Source organism: Salmo trutta, chromosome 33, assembly GCF_901001165.1.
Source record: "Salmo trutta chromosome 33, fSalTru1.1, whole genome shotgun sequence".
NCBI lineage: Eukaryota > Metazoa > Chordata > Actinopteri > Salmoniformes > Salmonidae > Salmo > Salmo trutta.
The window spans coordinates 23,006,837-23,026,806 of NC_042989.1; the positions used below are offsets into that span (position 1 = coordinate 23,006,837).

Genomic DNA, 19,970 nt, shown 5'->3' on the forward strand with positions numbered 1-19,970 from the left:
TTCTAGTTTTGTATTTCTATGTTGGGCTTTGTTTGGGATCATCTCCAATTAGAGGCAGCTGGTCATCGTTGTCTCTAATTGGAGATCATACTTAAGTAGGTGTTTTTCCTACCTGGGTTTGTGGGAGATTGATTTTGAGTAAGTGTATGTTGTAACGCTTCATCACGGTTTGTTGTTCATTCAGTTTATTTGTATGTATTGCATAGTTTCACAGTTTAATAAAGAAAATGTGGAACGATAATCACGCTGCACTTTGGCCCGCACTTTGGCCCGCTTCATCCTACGAACGACGTGACAAATACATTATTTTACTTGGTGAAGGGGCTGGAAGGAAACTTCACTAAACTAGTGTGACACTGAATTTAAGTTTGATGATGTGAATTATTCCGTTTACAATTAGATTTTATTTTGATCACTCCTGGTCACTAGCAAATAAATGACTGATGTTCTATGGACCTTGGCAATAAATGAGTCTGTTGATGTTTTTCCTCTTCTCAGACACATGCTTTACAAGACTTAAGCAAATGTCACTGCATACCTCACATAACAATCAGTACCCAAATGTAGACTGACATACTGTACAATATTGAGAGACAACAGCCAGGATGCTTGTTCAATCTGTGATAGATTGCTGATCTACCGGTATATTGATTTTATTTTGCATTTAGTATTGTGGAGATGAGAAATGAAATGTACTGCATCATGTTAGATGTCCAGATGTGTCAGGGAGGGCACTGACTAATGTTGATTCATGGCCTCTGCTCCTGACTCCTCCCTCCCTGTCACTTGGGTAATATTCATTTTAACAGCAAGTAATACCTTAGGCAAATTGTATAGGGATTGGAGGACCCAAGTTACATAAGGATAAAAGTGTTTGTGGTAATAATAATGTATCTTACTTCCATTAGATTAGATCAGGGATGGGCAAATGTCATGTAGAATTACATGAAATGTGTTATAAAATTGCTAAATCTTCTCCATGCCCCATGACAAACAAAATAATATATAAGGGGCCACAGTAAAACATTTTGGTGATATATATATACATCTCTGCTGTCAAGAGGGGGAGTCACCAAAATGTTTTACTGTGGCCCCTCATGACGAATTCAGATGTGTTTGCCCCCCACCCGATCAAAGTTGCCCATCTACCAATTAGATCAAAAAGATCATGATTCACACTTTTCAAGGGGAAACTTGATAGGCCAGCAGAAATTATTTCCAATGCAGCAATAAAAGCATACAGTATGGTAGACCTACAACATACAGTATCAAGCATTTACACTGTAGAGTTTCTCAGTCAAAAGTACCTGTATGTGATTCATATAATGAATAGATGGGCCAGGATCAAAAGAAAAACGCTGTTTCACTCATACCCCTCACTCCCCGTCACCATATAGCAGGCAAATAAATCAGTCAAGCTGTTGCCATGTGCACCTGTAGGCCTATCGCGTAAATATAGGTTATCGGCCACTGTCCAAGGTGCTGAAATCACAAGGGGCTGAAATCATGCGCGCCACGGCACCAAGCGTTGCCACTGCTATTGGTGACGTTTAACTTGAGCCTTCAGTTACTGCCCTTCAAGCTGTCCATCCCTCATTCTCATAAATACAGTGTAGACTCTACATAGCAACACACACTGCTTCATTCCTAGTACCAGTTCCACGTTGATGTCATGACGTAATCATAGGCTACTCGGTCTGGACAATTTACACCATCCGCAAACATATATGTATTTTTTAACTCTAGTGTTGGGGTGAATTGTGCGTTTGGTGCGGTTTCATTAGTTAATGCAGCCCTCTGCATATATCTGCTGGCTCTTTAAGAACCTTCACCCGCCCCCTCTCCTATATTTTTAGCTGAGACAACCACTTCATTTGTTGTAGGCTACCGTCAAGACAGCTGTGTACCGTATGATTTTACTTAATCGATTTTTTAAATGACATCGAATCCTTTACTGCGGATTCGCTGTATAGCTGATTACTTGGGAAATACCGACGGAATAAACATTGGTCGTACGGGACCGTGATTCTGCTGGTGGATGCTGAAATTCACAAGAGACCCTGAGCTGCCTGCCTCATCCATGATGTCCATGATGAAACACAATGCTAAACTTGGTTTCTGAGACAAACCGCAGTGCCTTCTAGGATGAAATGAATTAACCAAAAATATATTTAGCAGTAAACGGTTCAAGAACGCATATGGTCCACAGTAAGCCTGAGGCTCTACGTCTTCACTCGACCGGATAGGTTCCTGTGTTCTCTTGGATTGTGGATAACAATAAATCTTCAAGACGGACGGGGTGGTGGAGCATCGAGGGAAACATCGGGGCAATATGAGAGAGCGGGACTTTATGCCCAACATGGAGAGGGGCAAACCTGCCACTTATACAGGGGATAAAAAGGCTAAAATGGCTGCGAAGACGAACAAAAAGTGGGTGAGACTAGCCACTGTCTTCGCATATGTATTGTCTGTGTCCTTAGCAGCCATCATTCTAGCCATTTACTACAGCTTGATATGGAAGCCAACGAGCGCATCCTCTCCAGCGGGGAAGCTAGGGGTGCCCGACGAGGTCACAGCCTCTGCTAACATCTCAACAAACATATCCACAAGCACTAACGTCTCAGACACTAACTCTACACAGACAGACATTTTATCTGTCAATGAAACCAGGTTTGGTGTAAAGTCTCAGACCAAGGCATTTCACTGGGAGGGCAGAAGCAAGAGCGCCGCCGTCATCTCCGACGGCGTTTTATCAGAAAGTGCGCATTCGCAACCGAAAGGGCTCTACACGTCTGCCCAAAGCCACATAGCCGCACAAACTGCGGAGAGACCAAACACTGCGGGGAGAGATAACCAGGCGTCTCAGCCTGCTGAGGACAATCGGAGCCCGTTGCGCACTGGAGCCCACAGCACCAAGCATAATGAAAAAGGGGAGAAGGATGCGGACCGACCAACTACTGGCAATGCGGATCAAGCAGCGGCGGATGCTGCTCCTTCATCCACAAAGGTTCCGCAGCGCACCTCCGCTACGAGACAACAAGGTTTGCGTAAAGGAGAGTAACCAGGCCATTAAACAGGAATCGAACCAGGAGTGTTTGACAGACTTATGCAGGGGGTCGGATAGCCGACAGACAGTGGTCTTCGTGGAAGAGATATCAAAGAACAGATGATGCTGCGATAATTGCACAGGCTTCATGCACGTATTTTATTGATATCTTATATACCAATAATCTGAATGTGTATGACTGACAATTATAGACTTAAACTGCTTAAAAGAAATATTGTTTTCCCTAAAATACTATGCGTTTTCTGTTACTGTATGCCTTAATTGATGTAAGTCATCTTTCCTTTGGACAGCTCCACCAAGGTAATTTATTTATAACCATATTATGGACAAGGACATGACACACCTGTATTTAACTGGTAGGATATATGCCTTTGCAGGATATGTAAACTACGCATTACTTATAGGCCTCCAATGTTATTCTATAACACAACCATTTATCACTACCTTTGATGGGCCGAGCTGTTGGATAACAGGACACATTTATATAGCATTTCGTCCTCTATATTTCCTTTTACGGATACATCTGGATTGCTGGCATAGAGGAACCTGTATTATTGAGTTAAGCTCAGGTATGTGCATATAACCATGTAAATGTATTGAGTACTTGGTCGTGTATGTAGGGCAGATATTGAACATCCTTTGGCCTTGATTGAACTTTTAGTCTAATTCAACACTTTTTATTAAGACTATGTTAGGTCTAGGCACATATTACAAGGCAAATAAACGTCCTTGTAAAATGCTTCTTCATTTAGATTTTGTTTAAATAAGGTTCGTGCAAAGCAACTTAATAATAACACCTTTCATATTAAACATTTTATTTTGAGAGATCTGAAATCATTTATGAAAAACTATGTCAAGAAATTGTGTTGATGTTTTGGAGTTTTGATACAGGACTCTGATAAATCAAATTTTGTAGAAGCTGTTTTCAAATCGCCTAGTCTGATTATCCCCTGGTAAAATATATTAGATAAGCAATGTTATATCACTATCCAGTCAAAGGGCTTGTTGTAGACTTATTCAACTCTTAACCAGCTACCAAGTTGAATTCAGAACCAGTTATAATCCAGGCTATTTTTGTCCTACAGCTCAAAGGACCGTCAGTTTACTGTCGATGTCTTCATGTGAGCCTCAAATCAGTGACTTTTACAGTATGAACAGGCTAAGATGTGTTCAACAGAGGCAAGGCCCATCGTTTATCAGTCTGCTACAGCACATAGTCAGATATATCTCCTTCTCTCTCTCTCTCTTTCTTTCATATTCCTGCTTCTGACTCACTTCTGGTGAACTCTGGAGAGGAAAAAACAAGCCTGTATGTATGTATGCTTTCTACTTGAACTGAACGGCATGTGAGGGAGGTGTATTGATTGAATGCTCTGTAGTTACAGTCCACAAAGGAAAGAGGAACACATTACATAATACTGGGTCGGTACTATTTCCAGCAAACACTCTTTGAAAGGCTTATTTTTCACTGAGTGGTGGGGAGGTTCCGTTGCTGGTTGGACCATCACACTGTATCACAGTGAAATGTAAGCCTCAGTTGAGTAGTGCTGCACTGAAAACCTGTCATGGTGGGTATCTGTTACACTGAGACGTAAACAAACAAAATGTAAACACTTGGGACTATTGTACAACAGCAGGCACAAGTAGCAGGAAACTTTGAACACAGTGGATATTGCTACAGTTGTTTCCCCATAGGCCCTACAACACGGCAGTGACATGTTTTGAATGTTTCAGTTGGTAAAATCAAATCAAAAACAAAAATTGTATGTGCCGAATAGACCTTACCGTGAAATGCTTACAAGACCCTATGCTTATGGATGAAAATAATGGCGCAGGATATTGATGAAGGAGTGGATCTGACAGTCTCATCTGATGTTCTTATTCTTCTATATCTGCCCATGAAGAAGAGGGGGAGGGGCTAGTGACCTTTTGACCTCTCAAACCAGTCGCCCAGGAGAATGTTTACATGATGGAGTTCTCTGTAGGAGATGGGGGTTGCTGCTCTGTCATCACTGGGGCCAGGAGTTGTTCCTGACTGTGTGGCCTGGCCCTAGTCATCCCCACTACTCTCAAAACATCACACCTGAGTCAGAGATTCTAGCAAAGATGAAAGATGTCCTGTTATCCTCTTTTCTAAGGCATCCATTTGAAAACAACGGTTTGCTAAATCTCACAGCTCCAGCTGGATTATGGTACAGTATTTGAAGCTCAAGCACAGCTACCACTACTTGGACAATGCAAAGCTGAGCGGGCAACATCTTGGGTCCCAGGGAGTTGAGAGTTACATTACCAGTGGGGATTATTTCAATGCCAGCTATGGAGGATGAGTGACTGTTGATACTGTTGACAGTGTTAGTCATCAGGGTATTACTCTTGCACAGCAGCTCCCCTCTACTTGCCTTTGGATATCCCAGAGCTTCTTATGCTTATCCGTCTCTGCATGTTCTGCAGTGACACCAAGCATTATTTTAATGTGCCAAAATGCCACCCTGGAGAGACTTTAAAAACAAAGGCAAAAGAATCAAAGTTTAGAACCCCATTGTCTGAACAAGATACTATCACAGGAATTGTGAATAATTAATGAGCTCTTGCAACACAGGAGAACAATATGAAGCAAGCTCATAATAGGCTCTTCAATTATTAAAGTCCGGGAAGAATTATAGGCCCAGATTTTATGAATCAAACTAAAGACAGGCCCATGGTGTCATAGTCACTCTTTCCCACAAGATACCATATGGTAAAGTATCGAGGTTTATACAGTGCCTCAAACCATGCAGGGATTGTTTGACCATGGGAAATAGAGCTACTGTGTAAATACCTCAATGCGAGTTCAATTGAGTTGAGCCCTTTGTTTTCAGGGACCTTTTAACCAGGATCTCTCAGATGATTGCTGGACTATGAAAGTGTGCATGACTTCACCATTACAACATGGGGCACAGGTGCAGAACCATGACGTAATGCAATAAGCACATGGTGAGGTAGACGTTGTTTTATCCCCCTATTTGTTTCAGAACCAGGCTGTCTATTGAACATCTCAACGACACCTGCCAAGTCCCTATGCTGCTATTTCATAACAATGCATTTATTCTATAGGGAACAATGGAAGTGCTGGTCTTCAGTCAGTTTAGCTGCGGTTCCCTACAGGATAGATTAATACAAAAATTAATAGGTAAAATGCTTGTTACTGACACCCACCATTTTCTGTTATATAGAAGGCTACTCGGGGCTGCCTATACCTTTAGATTGAGGACTGACCTCTAACCAATGGAAGGTTTCCTGCTGAAATATCAGAGGGTGACAAAATACGACTTCAGGGAAAAGCAATACATTTACTTCATACAAAACATCACAGTAACAATCAATATGGTAGTTGACAGGTTGTCTGCTGGAGCTGTTACATGACACAGTGCCAGCGGAGACACCATGACACCATGGCTCATATCAAGAAGGCAAGCTGTACATTGACGGCCTTGTTAGCCCCCTCTCTGGGGGGCGGGAGAAAAGGAAGAGCAGAGCATGTTCAGATCCCTCCCGTGTGCCTGTGATGGACCAGGCCAGCTGCTGAGGCGTGGTTGGCTGGTACAGCCTGGGCCGCCATATAAGGGCAGAGGGATGACGCACACGCTCAGTAGGGGAAGAGGCCTGCCAAAAACCACCTGTTTGTACAGACTGTCAGGGCCACAGGGCTGGATAAGGTGGTTCCTCTGTTTAACCCACGTCAATCAATGCAATGACTATTAACCAGACCATGATCTGAAAGAGGTTATTACAACTACAGATATAGAGATGTAAAAATGGCATGGCGCCTCAGGTTCACTATCACCCTAACACATGCGAGAAAAAGTTGGTTGCATATCCAGAACATAGCTTTAGGAGCTTACTTTCCGCACCAAGGCACTTAGGGCTACAAGCATTTCTGAACCTGGTTCAGATAAGGCTTTTGCTTTGACAGAGCATGATTGTCTGAAGGAGACAGCTTACTCCTGGTGAGGCCTCTCTTCTAGCCCCGTGTGAGAATGCAGCAGTCAGGACTGAAATGTGTTAATGCCCTTGAAAGGCCCTGTCTCCTGCAGTGACAGCATCACCCATGGTGACAGGATTGGCTTCCCGCTCAGAGCCTCTCTGCTACCAAATGTTAGGGTGCTTTGGACTGACAGCCGAGCTACTGTCGCATCCTTTACGACAGAAAACGCTCTGCGTTTCAAATCTTATCTTGCTGTGTGTGAAAACAGGTGGCATAGTCCCATACTCCTCTTTAATCCCCCATCAGTTTGTACCACTTATTTCCAAAGCTACTCATACTCACACTGTTAAAGCATAGAGGTGCATCACACCCCTAAAAAACTATTAGTCGCCACTGGGAGCAGAGGAGGGAGAGCACACTGTGTTCAAACTGTAAATTATAAATTATATCTGGTGGCTCAGTGAGTTAATTCATTTTCATTAATGGAATGAAAACCTAGAGACGGTGCCCCCATGTCCATGAAATGAGAATCCGGTATTTTAAAGGGACAAAGGATAGATAGCCTTTTACCTGGTAGAAAACAATAGGCAATGAAACATGAAAGAACGGGCTGATGCAGATGCAACTAAAAAACAAGGAGCCACAAAGCACCATGTTGAAGTCACAGGACCCAGGGACTTAATGACAGGTGGCCCTAGTGAATGCCAGAGGAAAAGGTAATTAAAAGATTAACACCTCGGAGGATTCTCACCAGAGAAGATGGAGGGAACTGTCTCCAACACAACAGGCTGTCAGAGCAGGCCCATGGAGAGCTCATTTGAAATTAATCAGAAATGACTCCCAAATGGAGGCAGCTTAACACCACACTGTCACAGTCCCCCATTCTGAAACACAATTAGTTTTGCCTTCAAGTTCAATCAAATCAAGGGTTATCGTGTGCTGCTATCGTGTCATATTACATTATTCAATCCAACTCTTATGGAACACAGAATCATAATTTTCTAAAGTTGGCCTGTTTTCAGTGGTGGTTAAGTATTTTGCATAAGCTATCCAATATGGGGAAGTTGGCAGCTGATATGCATGCGAATCATCAGAAACTTCTCTTGGGAAATTCACTGGTGCTGCTTATCAGTCCCCAAATTGAGTATGGGAAGTCCATTGTATTTAAAACATGACACAGTGCATTCAGAAAATATTCAGACCCTTCCCCTTTTCCACATTTTGTTAAATTTTTTCCTCATCAAGCTACACACAAAACCCCACAATGACAAAGCAAAAACGAATTTATAAAAAATATATTTATAAAATATATTTGTATAAGTATTCAGGTTCTTTGCTATGAGACTTGAAATTGAGCTCTGGTGCGTCCTGTTCCCATTGATCATCCTTAAAATGTTTCAACAACTTGGAGTCAATCTGTGGTAATTTTAATTGATTGGACATGATTTAGAAAGGCACACACCTGTCTAGATAAGGTCCCACAGTTGACAGTGCATGTCAAAGCAAAAACCAAGCCATGAGGTCGAAGGAATTGTCCATAGAGCTCTGAGACAGGATTGTGTCGAGGCACAGATGTGGGGAAGGGTACCAAAATATTTCTGCAGCATCGAAGGTCCCCAAGAACACAGTGGCCTCCATCATTCTTAAATGGAATAAGTTTGGAACCACCAAGACTCTTCCTAGAGCTGGCCTCCCGGCCAAACTCCGCAATCGGGGGAGAAGGGGCTTGGTCCGGGAGGTGACCAAGAACATAATGGTCACCATGACAGAGCTTCAGAGTTCCTCTGTGGAGATGGGAGAACCATCTCTGCAGCACTCCACCAATCAGGCCTTTATTGTAGATTGGCCAGACAGAAGCAAAAGTCTCAGTAAAAGGAACATGACAGCCCGCTTGGAGTTTGCCAAAAGATACCTAAATGACTCTCAGACTATGAAAAACAAGATTCTCTGGTCTGATGAAACCAAGATTGAACTCTTTGGCCTGAATGCCAAGTGTCACATCTGGAGGAAACCTGGCACCATCCCTACGATGAAACATGGTGGTGGCAGCATCATGCTGTGGGGATGTTTTTCAGTGGGAGGGACTGGGAGACTAGTCAGGATCATGGGAAAGATGAACATAGCAAAGTACAGAGAGATCATTAATGAAAACCTGCTCCAGAGTGCTCAGGACCTCAGAGTGGGGCGAAAGTTTATCTTCCAACAAGACAACGACCCTAAGAACACAGCCAAAACAACGCAGGAGTGGCTTTGGGACAAGTCTCTGAATTTCCTTGAGTGGCCCAGCCAGAGCCCGGACTTGAACCCGATCAAACATCTCTGGGGAGACCTTAAAATAGCTGTGCAGCGATGCTCCCCATCCAACCTGACAGAGCTTGAGAGGATCTGCAGAGAAGAATTGGAGAAACTCCCCAAATACTGGTGTGCCAAACTTGTAGCATCATACCCAAGAAGACTCGAGGCTGCCAAAGGTGCTTCAACAAAGTACTGAGTAAAGGGTCTGAATACTTATGTAAATGTGATATTTCAGTTTCTTATTTTTATACATTTGCAAACATTTCAAAAACCTGTTTTTGCTTTGTCATCATAGGGTATTGTGTGTAGATTGATGGGGGGGAAAGATACTAAATCCATTTTAGCATAAGCCTGTAAAGTAACAAAATGTGGAAAAAGTCAAGGGGTCTGAATACTTTCCAAATGCACTGTACTGTAGTGTATATAACATAGGAAAAATACATTTCACATTCACTCCGTTTTCATGCTGTTATAGGGCAGGGACAGGGGACAAGACATACTCCATCTAAAGATAGGGTTGCAAAATTCCTGGAACTTTCAATAAATTCCCTGGTCTTCTCAGAATCAGGAGGGAATTAACAGGAAATCCAGAACCCTCCAACCAGGATTTCTGGAAAACCAGGGAATTTATTGAAAGTTCTCAGAATTTTGGAAACCTAGTAAAACATGACAAAAAGAGCAAGACAGAATCTGTAGCAGCGGGTACTTTATTAATGTGATGTATGCTAATTTCCAAGTTAAACAAACAAGGAACTTGACAGTAAAAAAGCTGTGAATAAAGCTCTGTGCACACACACACACACGTCCTGTGTGAGTCCATGGAGTACATGGTTGGGTGATGCACATTGATGTCGAAAGGAGCAGTAATGTCAGACAATCACTTCTCAATTTTCAAGAGGCCTTGGTGATAACATAAATATCAAGCGAACCTTTAATAAATACATTCACCAAACAAACTGCAACCATTATGTAGAAGCAAACAGTCACTGAACAGGGAAGTATGTTCTGCACTAGTCACATGGTTGAAGTCAATTCCACTACTTCTCATAAAGAATATCCCTATGTTCAACTCTTTCCCTTTCTCCCTCTCCCAGGATAAATTTGATCCATTCAACTACAATAAATTATGGAGGAAATTCTCTTTTCTCCCAACAAGTAACTTCAGTTCTGTTAGCTCTCAATTCCAGCCATTCTTTTCTTTTTCCCCTCAACAGCTCCAAAAGTCATTTTAATTACAAATGAAATGACCTCAACCTGTTACTGTGACTTGTCACCTGGTTATGGCAATGCACTTTTAATGCCAGTGTTATAATGCTTGAGGAAAGCCAGTCCTACTGAAAGTAAAATTGCTTTGGCAGGTCAGAAGATAACTGAAGATGTTAACTGCCACAGTTCTCTCTCCAACATGCGCTGTACACTGAATTGCCTAAATAAGTGCTCTAAAAAGAACAATTTAAGTGCTTCATTAACACACTATTTATTATATGCTAAGGCTCTTTGTCAAATGATGTTGTCAGACTATTAAAGTATAAGAAAACAACAAAGGGTACAAATAAATTGCCTTTCCCTACTTAAAATAAAACAATCCAGCTGCTAATGCATGTCAAGGGTTTATTCTCCAGCAAATTATACTTGACAATCAGTAGTCCAAATGAGAGAATAAATAAAATCAATAATGACAGTTAGTTAATACCACAACATTTCAAAATTAAAAGTCAAAGGGTTCCCCGAAAAAACATTTGAATAAATATGAAACTATATTTTAACTTTTTAGCATTTGAAAACCATAACTATTGAACTTTATATTACAAAGTAATCATTCCCACACTAAAATAATGCACTTGAATTTACTTTTACTTCATGTAACTGGTTTCACCAAACCAAGCTGTAAACTACCATATGAATGAATGAGCTATCATATCTCAGTAGTTAAGTGCAATGGTCAGAGCTTTCTATTTAGAAAAGTTACATACAGTACCAGTCAAAAGTTTTAGAACACCTACTCATTCCAGGGTTTTTCTTTATTTTTACTATTTTCTACATTGTAGAATAATAGTGAAGACATCAAAACTATGAAATAACACATATGGAATCATGTAGTAACCAAAAAAAGTGTTTAACAAATCAAAATATATTTTAGATTTTAGATTCTTCAAAGTAGCCACCCTTTTCCTTGATGACAGCGTTGCACACTCTTTGCATTCTCTCAACCAGCTTCATGAGGAATTCTTTTCCAACAGTCTTGAAGGAGGTCCCACATATGCTGAGCACTTGTTGGCTGCTTTTCCTTCACTCTGCGGTCCAACTCATCCCAAACCATCTCAATTGGGTTGAGGTCGGGTGAGTGTGGAGGCCAGGTCATCTGATGCAGCACTCCATCACTCTCCTTCTTGGTCAAATAGCCCTTACATAGCCTGGAGATGTGTTTTGGCCATTTTGCTGTTGAAAAACAAATGATAGTCCCACTAAGCGCAAACCAGATGGGATGGCGTATCGCTGCAGAATGCTGTGGTAGCCATGCTGGTTGTTTGCCTTGAATTCTAAATAAAATCACAGACAGTGTCACCAGAAAAGTACACCCACACCATCACACCACCTCCTCCATGCTTCACAGTGGGAACCACAAATGCAGAGATCCTCCATTCACTTACTCAGTGTCTCAGAAAAACACACTAGTTGGAACAATAATTTCAAATTAGGACTCATCAGACCAAATGACAGATCTCCACCAGTCTAATGTCCATTGCTCAAGTTTCTTGGCCCACGCAAGTCTCTTCTTCTTATTGGTGTCCTTTAGTAGTGATTTCTTTGCAGCAATTCGACCATGAAGGCCTGATTCACACAGTCTCCTCTGAACAGTTGATGTTGAGATGTGTCTTTACATTTATTTGGGCTGCAATCTGAGGTGCAGTTAATAGCTGATGTCTGAGGATGGTAACTCTAATAAACTTATCCTCAGCAGCAGAAGTAACTCTGGGTCTTAATTTCCTGTGGCGGTCCTCATGAGAGCCAGTTTCATCATACCACTTCATGGTTTTCGCAACTGCACTTTAAGAAACTTTCAAAGTTCTTGACCTTTTTCCGATTGACTAACCTTTATGTCTTAAAGTAATGATGGACTGTTGTTTCTCTTTGCTTATTTGAGCTGTTCTTGACATAATATGGACTTGGTATTTTACCAAATAGGGCTATCTTCTGTATACCACCCCTACCTTGACACAACACTAACTGACTGGCTCAAACACATTAAGAAGGAAAGAAACTCCACAAATTAACTTTTAACAATGCACACCTGTTAATTGAAATGCATTCCAGGTGACTACCCCATGAATCTGGTTGAGAGAATGCCAAGAGTGTGCAACGCTGTCATCAAGGCAAAGTGTGGCTACTTTGAATAGTCTCAAATATAAAATATATTTTGATTTATTTAACACTTTTTTGGTTACTACATGACTCCATATGTGTTATTTCATAGTTTTGTTGTCTTCACTATTATTGTACAATGTAGAAAATAGTAAAAAATAAAGAAAAACCCTGGAATGAGTAGATGTGTCCAAACTTTTGACTAGTACTGTAAATAAAGTCAGTGTACAACTATTAGCATATAATGCTAATTATATTTTGTCATTCAACTGCTAAGGCTGGCAAAGGTTAATGGCGGGGCCTGTTCAGGTTATGTAGGTTAGTCATCCATAGGAACTGAACTAATACAAGCATTAGGACTGGTACCTTGAAATAATACTTCAAATGTAAACAAAAACAGCCATTCAAATAACAGACTTAAGGGGAAACGGCGCCACTGGCCGCCCCACCACCATCGTTGTTATTGTTGCTGAGCTGAGGAGCGCCGTGCAGCATGGTCAAAAAAAATGCAATACATATTGTGCTCTTCTATCACGCGTGTAATGATGTCAGAGGGGAAAAAAACTGTGTTGGTTGTTTGCAGTAACTTCTTTGTTGTTGTAATATCGCAAACGGACGTAGCTGTTTCACCATTAAGGATTCCAACTTTAAGTAATGTATGACATGTCAATTCTCATACCTCATAAAGAATAAAGTGCTTGTAAGCAAAGTATTTTCAAGCAGACAAAAGGCTCAAAATGACTTCACTTGAACATGTATCGTTTCCTTTTCCCACCTTGAGCAGCTAGCATCCTTTCAAAAGAAACAACATTGCGCATGTTAGTCTTAACCTGACCAACTAGACACAGGACATCTACAAAGAGCTATTGGAAGCAAGTGCGGTATTAAACTAAAAGGCTCTTGGTAAACGCTTGAATTAATTAATCATGTTGTTGTTCAGTTCTAGAAAATGTTATAGCAACGTCAAAAGTCCTTCAAACAATCTTCCCATTTTCTCTTGCCTATGAAACAAAACAATAAAAAGGGGTTAAACAATGTGGTTTTTAAAAATAGGTGTAAAAGTACATTATTGTTTTACTCAAAAGGAAGACATATACAGTACTTATCTTTATGGTTGGTAATGCATTATCACCCTGCCACGGTGGTTGGTAATGCATTATCACCCTGTCACAGTGGTTGGTAATGCATTATCACCCTGCTACAGTAGTTCTGAACATGCATTGTCTCTCTTGTCTATTCCAAATCTACTTAAACACTACAGAAGACCATAGGGAATGCACTCATTCAGCAATCAAAAATCCCAAATTTGCAGTGATGATGAATCATACACTCATCACCTTTTCAATCCATCCACAGTTTGTTTCTTTCATTCACTCTCTCTCGTAGTCCAGACTACAATGCAGATGAGTCATGCACTCCTTTCTTTCCATCCATTCATCCATCCAGTTGTTCATATTCTCTCAGTCCATACTGACCTTATCGGTACTGGTGGTGTGGGTTGGGTGAGTCTCTCCTGACTCCAGGCTGAGAACAGACAGACTGGAGTCAATCAGCGCCTCTGTGAAGGGAACCAAGCATTATTTACATTGCATCATAGTGATAACTATACACTGTACCTATTTCAAATCCAAGTTTATTTGTCACGTGCGCTGAATACAACAGGTGTAGACCTTACAGTGAAATGCTTACTTACAGGCTCTAACCAATAGTGCAAAAAAAGGTGTTAGGTGAACAAAAGGTAAGTAAAGAAATAAAACGACAGTAAAAAGACAGGCTATATACAGTAGCGAGGCTATAAAAGTAGCGAGGCTACATACAGACACCGGTTAGTCAGGCTGATTGAGGTAGTATGTACATGTAGATATGGATATTTGACAGGGACTAACCACGAACAAAACTATTGCCTACCTGTATTGCTCTTGGCATGCTCTAAAGACTGGACAGAATTATCCTGTGGAGGGGCAGGGTCTTTGACATTGCTGTGTAAAATGGGAAGAACGGGGCTGAGCACACCATCATGGCAGCTTTCAGCACATTCTGTTTTGGAGGCATCAAGAAATGGAGGGCCCTCCTGACCCTGTCTCTGCCCATCAGATGAGCTCTGCGCCTGGACAGCTGCAGCCTGCTGATCCCCCCAGTCCAGGGCATTACCAGCATCCTCCTGGTCGCCTTCGGGGGACTGCTTCTGCTCCTCCAACTTCTGTCCGTTTTTGATGGGGGAGGCAACTTTTAACACGCTGGAGCCCTTGGTTTCTGAGCGGGCAGAGTTCTGGGCCCCAGTACTGGGCTTCTCGTAGGCCCCGGACCCCTTAATGAGCTCCTCTGAGAAGCGGACCTTCTTCTCTGTAGCTTGAGGGGACGAGGCCTCAGCCTTCCCCTGTCTGGATGTCCCGTCGTCCGGGGGGTCGTCCGGGGCCTGAGCCGTCTCGGCCTTGTCCAGGCCAGGACTGACGCTTCCACTCACTTTCTCGGTCTTCACCACATCCAGGGTTAGCGAAGACTCCATTTTGAGGTCACCATCTTTGACCTCTGGAGTTTCTGCAGTGGAGTCATCTATGTCAGGGTCAGCCAAAGCATCAAGCTCTTCTAAGAATTCCTCCAAACTAGTTTTAGAGGCCTGAAGGAGCAAAAATAACATTCCATTAGTAATATGATAAAGAAGACAGAGATTTCTTTGTTCAGCCCAAGCACAGACATTTTTTCACCAAAGCACAGCTATATCATCAATGCAAAGCATTCAGTTTAAACCTCTCACCTGCAAATCCTCCCCATCCTCGCTGGCATCCCATCTGAAATATAAAAATTATTATTAGAAACATTCAGAATGAGTGGTCTATATTCTTCAAACTATCCTGATAACAAAGTGAGTACTTTTGCACTTAGAAGAAATACACAGAAAATACACTGCATATTTTGTTATGACATCTGTTCTGTGTGGAGTCAAAGATAGAAAGAGATATGTAGAGAGTGTGAGTGAGACGAAATAGAGAAGGATGATTGTAGGTACACTTACACACCTGTGTGTTTAATCATGGCTGCCCTCTGTACATCCTGAGAAATGCTCGACAGTCTACACTTAGAAAAAGGGTTCCAAAAGGGTTTTTAGGCTATCCCCATTGGAGAATCCTTTTGTGGCTCCAGAGTGGCGCAGCAGTCTAAGGCACTGCATCTCAGTACTAGAGGCGTCACTACAGACCCTGGTTAGATTCCAGGCTGTATTACAACCAGACGTGATTGGGAGTCTCATAGAGTGGCGCACAATTGGCCCAGCGTCATCCGGGTTAGAGTTTGGCCAGTGTAGGCCGTCATTGTAAATAAGAATTTGTTCTTAACTGACTTGCCTAGTTAAGTAAAAAAAAATGGTTCAAGGTAAAAACCCTTTTGATTCCAGGTATAGCCCTTTTTGGTTCCAGGTAAAACCATTTTGGTTTCCATGTAGAACCCTTTGTGGAAAGGGTTTTACATGGAACCCAAAACAGTTCTACATGGAACCAAAAGGGTTTTACCTGGAACCAACAAGGGTTCTTCAAAATGTTATCTTGGGGGACAGCCGGAGGAACCCTTTTAGGTTCTAGATATAACTTTTTTTGCCTAAGAGGTAAGGCTAGTCTGAGCAGTTCTCTTCACGCTCTGCTCTTTTCCCAATTAGCACCAGCAGCAAAACCCAATAACAGGCAACTGAGGCAAGAGACCACTCTGCCTGGACATACCTGACTGCTCTTTCCCCTGGTCAGTTCAATCTCACAGAGGACCGCACAGCCACCAATACCTGCCTCTCAAGCACTGCTAACAGAACCTAAAAGTAGTCTAGCCTCACCAATGGCTTCAGAACAAAAAGCTGGAACAGTGGGCTTTTTGAAATAAAACAGAAGAATGCACAAGTGAATTAGCTGTTTTTGGTCATTTGACACGTTGTGCTCTTTAGAGTAAGTCCCAGTGTGTTTGCATACAGCCAGGCAAGGTGTGTGCTTTCCTTACATCAACACAGGCTGTTATGATTAAATCTGCTGTTACTGCCACTCACCTTCTAGCCCTCCCAGTCAGCCGGTCCTTGCCCTTGGCTTTACTGCTGACCACTGGAACATTTTTACCCCGCTTGTCTTTGCCCCGCAGCTGCTGACCTGGAGATGAACACAAGCAAAGCCAAGAGAAAGAGCAGAATAGTTCCTCCATCATTGGCTGATTGGTAGCTTGTACTGAGGAGTTCAATGATTCAGCTGCTGGTACACAGTATAAAGCATTCAAACTCACCCCTTGAATCAGCATTTGATTTGGGGTGACCCCTCTTTGCATTTCTTCCTCCTGGAAATCAAACAAGTTCAACAATTATTGGGTATCACTGGAAATAAGACATACTTGATCATGGTCTGACTATTCCTCAGTGTTTGAGTTGAAAATAATTTACTACAGAGTGAATTTCTCACCTCTGGCTGTAGGCCCCCTTTCTCTCTCCCTAGGAGATTTATCTGAAAACCTAAAGAGAGACATTTAGTTTACAGTGAAATAATTAAAACTTAATACACAGCTGGGATGTTCCATCAACAGATGAACTACCAGATAACGAGGCCATGGTTTTGGTGTTAAAGTAAACAGACAAACTCTTACCTACCAGGGTTAATGAAGGGTCCAATGCATTTGGTTGAACATTTCTCAAATGTCTGTGTTATTCCACTAACCTAACAATTTACATTCCATTACTTTCATTCAACAGCCATTTTCATTTCCAAGTAATCATTACATGCTGAGCTCAGAGCTAGAATGAGACATTGTACAGAGATGACTGTGGTATCTTGAGGTCATGTAGCTACAGATTTGTAATGCTCTCAATCAATGAGAGAAGATTTTAAATGGACAAGATGGCTGCTTACACATTGTTGGATTACTTAATGGAGCAAAAAAATATATTTATTTTAATAACAGTGCATTTTATAAATTCAAACAAACCACCTGCAACTGGACACAAACGTTTTAGAAGATTCATGTTTGGCCGAGTCGAGAATGAAGATAGTATCACCATGTTAAGGTTGGTCGAAAATTCTCTGCTCTACGCCAAACAGTACCTTTCCTGTAACGGCTAATGGAGAATCACGTTACAAATCTGTAGCTAGAGGTCATGATCCTACACTCCTCATTCATTGACAACATCTAAACTGCTGAATCAAAAATATTTTTCCTACTCTAGTTCGTCTCTGGGGCCTTATTTAAACCATGCCTCAAAAGGAAAGGCATCCCAGCCCCAGCAAAAAAGTCTCCTATTATCTTGTCTCTTTAAAGTTTGATGCTTCTTTCTTCTAAACATAACATTTATTTATCCAGCCACTGTGCTGCTCACAGCACATCTGTTGTGTTTGAATTCCAACAAGGAACAGAAAGAGGGGTGTTCATATATTTTGCTCCTAAGCAGTAAGGACGCCACTGTTTGAAAGGACAGCAGCTCCATACATAGTAAAATGCTGGGTTCCAAATTCAAAATCATGTAAGCTATATATAAGATGTTGTTTTCATTCTGTGGCGCTCAAGGCCAAAAACTGGCCTACTTTTATCCTTTCTCCATGGTTCTAAAACATTGCATGTCAGCTTGTTACAAACTTCTTCTAGTGAAAGTGCCCAATGTCTAGCATAGCTAACAAAGGGAGAGGGTGGTAAGAGTACTAGGGAGAGGGTATTTAGATTATAGGATAAATACCCTTTCAAGATTTATCAAAGCCATTTTCTAAGAACGGCTCATAAACAGAGGTGATCCAATAAAGACGATACCTCAGAAGAGAACAAACACATTTTTGCCAGGTCATTCCTTTTCCTCCCTCTAATAGCGTTATTTGCCAGTCACCATCCAACATCATTACATTTTCTGTGACTTGTTATTTACGTCTTGTGACTTGATTGGATTAAGTCTTGTGACAGTGTGAAATCAGTATCATGGGATAGGGCATGGTCCAAAATGTGGATCGCGTGAATACCTCCAACAATGGAAATCTTCCACCAGAGTAAATTAACATTCTGAAAGTACCTTAGAGCAGGGTTTACCAAACTCGGTTTGGTTTTTGCCATAGCACTACACAGCTGATTCAAATAATCAAAGCTTGATAATGAGTTGGTTATTTGAATCAGCTCTGTCGTGCCAGGGAAAAAACCTAAAAAATAGTTTGTACCACCATCTTCTCTACGCAGACACCATTCTGCGCTTCCTTAGAAAATTCAATGCAACCATTTCTACATTTAGAAATACAGAAGATAGAAAGACAGATACATCATTATTCAATAGAGGAAGTAATAGAGAAGGTAATCTGCTTGATGAGTGAATGAGTTAACGTTTAAGTTTAGTTACAATGACAAGAGAATGGCCTATTTTGCATGGTAAGAGATGAGATGTGTGGTAGTTAGCTTTAGTTGTTGTGAGAACAAGACCAGAAGACGAGCACATACAGAAGAGTACTTTTTTTTATTGTAACATTAATTTATAATCAAAATGGAAAATGAGCACTCAGACATGCATCAAGCAAACAGAACAGCCAAACTGAAATGATTGACAGAGCAAACTAAAGAAGTGCAAGCAGCCAGGGGTGGGAGTGGGCTTACATATTCTCTGTTTTGTCCATGTCCCATGCCCGCCTCCACTGGCCCTTGGCATTTTTGTGGCGTGCCAAGCGTTCACGGTCGATCTGCTCACGCTCCTTCTTCCAGCACAAGTACTCCTGCTGCTCCTCTTTAGACGTGGGGATGGTGAGGTCTGTGTCGCCCGCTGGGTCTAGCCTCTCAGACTCCTGCAAGGAGAACACATGTACCAGTCATAGTTTATTGCCAGTGGTGAAAACTGCAAAAGGCCTACCATGGTCAGATATCCAATCTGTACTTCGGCTGTGAGAGGAAGCTTTCTTCAAACACTTTGTGTGAGACAGTGGCAATACAGGTCAAAATAACAGCCTTATATAATAATTGGCCTTGGATTGGTGAAGCCTCTGGGCAGTCCAGAAGATCAGAGGAACAGCAGGGGTCTGAGGGAGAACTGAACAAGTGCTCTTGGTTCATACATAAAAGAGGTCATATCTGTAGATTGGATGGGCTTTCATCACATCATTGTGACTAGTCACCCCGGGTCCTAGAGAGCTACAAGGCTTTCATCCAAGTTATCATCTTGTTTCACCCATTAATATACTTCTAATTGAGAATCACCCTCCCTGCCCAGTGTTGGTAGTGGACATACTGTGTGATGAGGTCTTCATGGGTCCAAAATGTTGGACCTGTTCCGAAATTGACCTGGGACTTTCCTACCCGGACCCA

General features: G+C 41.8%; 2 protein-coding genes across 7 annotated transcripts in view; one reads left to right on the plus strand and one right to left on the minus strand.

Annotated features, from left to right (window-relative positions):
* Positions 1-1,889: 1,889 nt before the first annotated feature.
* LOC115172678 (uncharacterized) lies at positions 1,890-3,892 on the plus strand. The gene has a single exon (XM_029730354.1). It carries the CDS (start codon positions 2,333-2,335, stop codon positions 3,059-3,061), a length of 729 nt encoding a protein of 242 aa, XP_029586214.1. The 5' UTR covers positions 1,890-2,332; the 3' UTR covers positions 3,062-3,892.
* An 8,959-nt stretch (positions 3,893-12,851) lies between these two features.
* The window catches only part of LOC115172679 (coiled-coil domain-containing protein 9B), a 44,561-nt gene continuing 37,442 nt past the window's right edge, over positions 12,852-19,970 (minus strand). For 5 of the 6 annotated variants that reach the window (XM_029730358.1, XM_029730356.1, XM_029730355.1 and 2 more), the window contains exons 7-14: positions 19,269-19,453; positions 17,114-17,163; positions 16,941-16,991; positions 16,714-16,810; positions 15,445-15,478; positions 14,598-15,306; positions 14,165-14,247; positions 12,852-13,481 (exon numbers count right to left, since the gene is read on the minus strand). In XM_029730358.1, coding sequence (XP_029586218.1) covers positions 13,422-13,481; positions 14,165-14,247; positions 14,598-15,306; positions 15,445-15,478; positions 16,714-16,810; positions 16,941-16,991; positions 17,114-17,163; positions 19,269-19,453 — 1,269 coding nt within the window. In that variant the 3' untranslated portion in view covers positions 12,852-13,421. Of the gene's footprint in view, positions 13,691-14,164; positions 14,248-14,597; positions 15,307-15,444; positions 15,479-16,713; positions 16,811-16,940; positions 16,992-17,113; positions 17,164-19,268; positions 19,454-19,970 lie in introns of all 6 variants that reach the window. The other variant, XM_029730361.1, reaches the window with a different exon arrangement.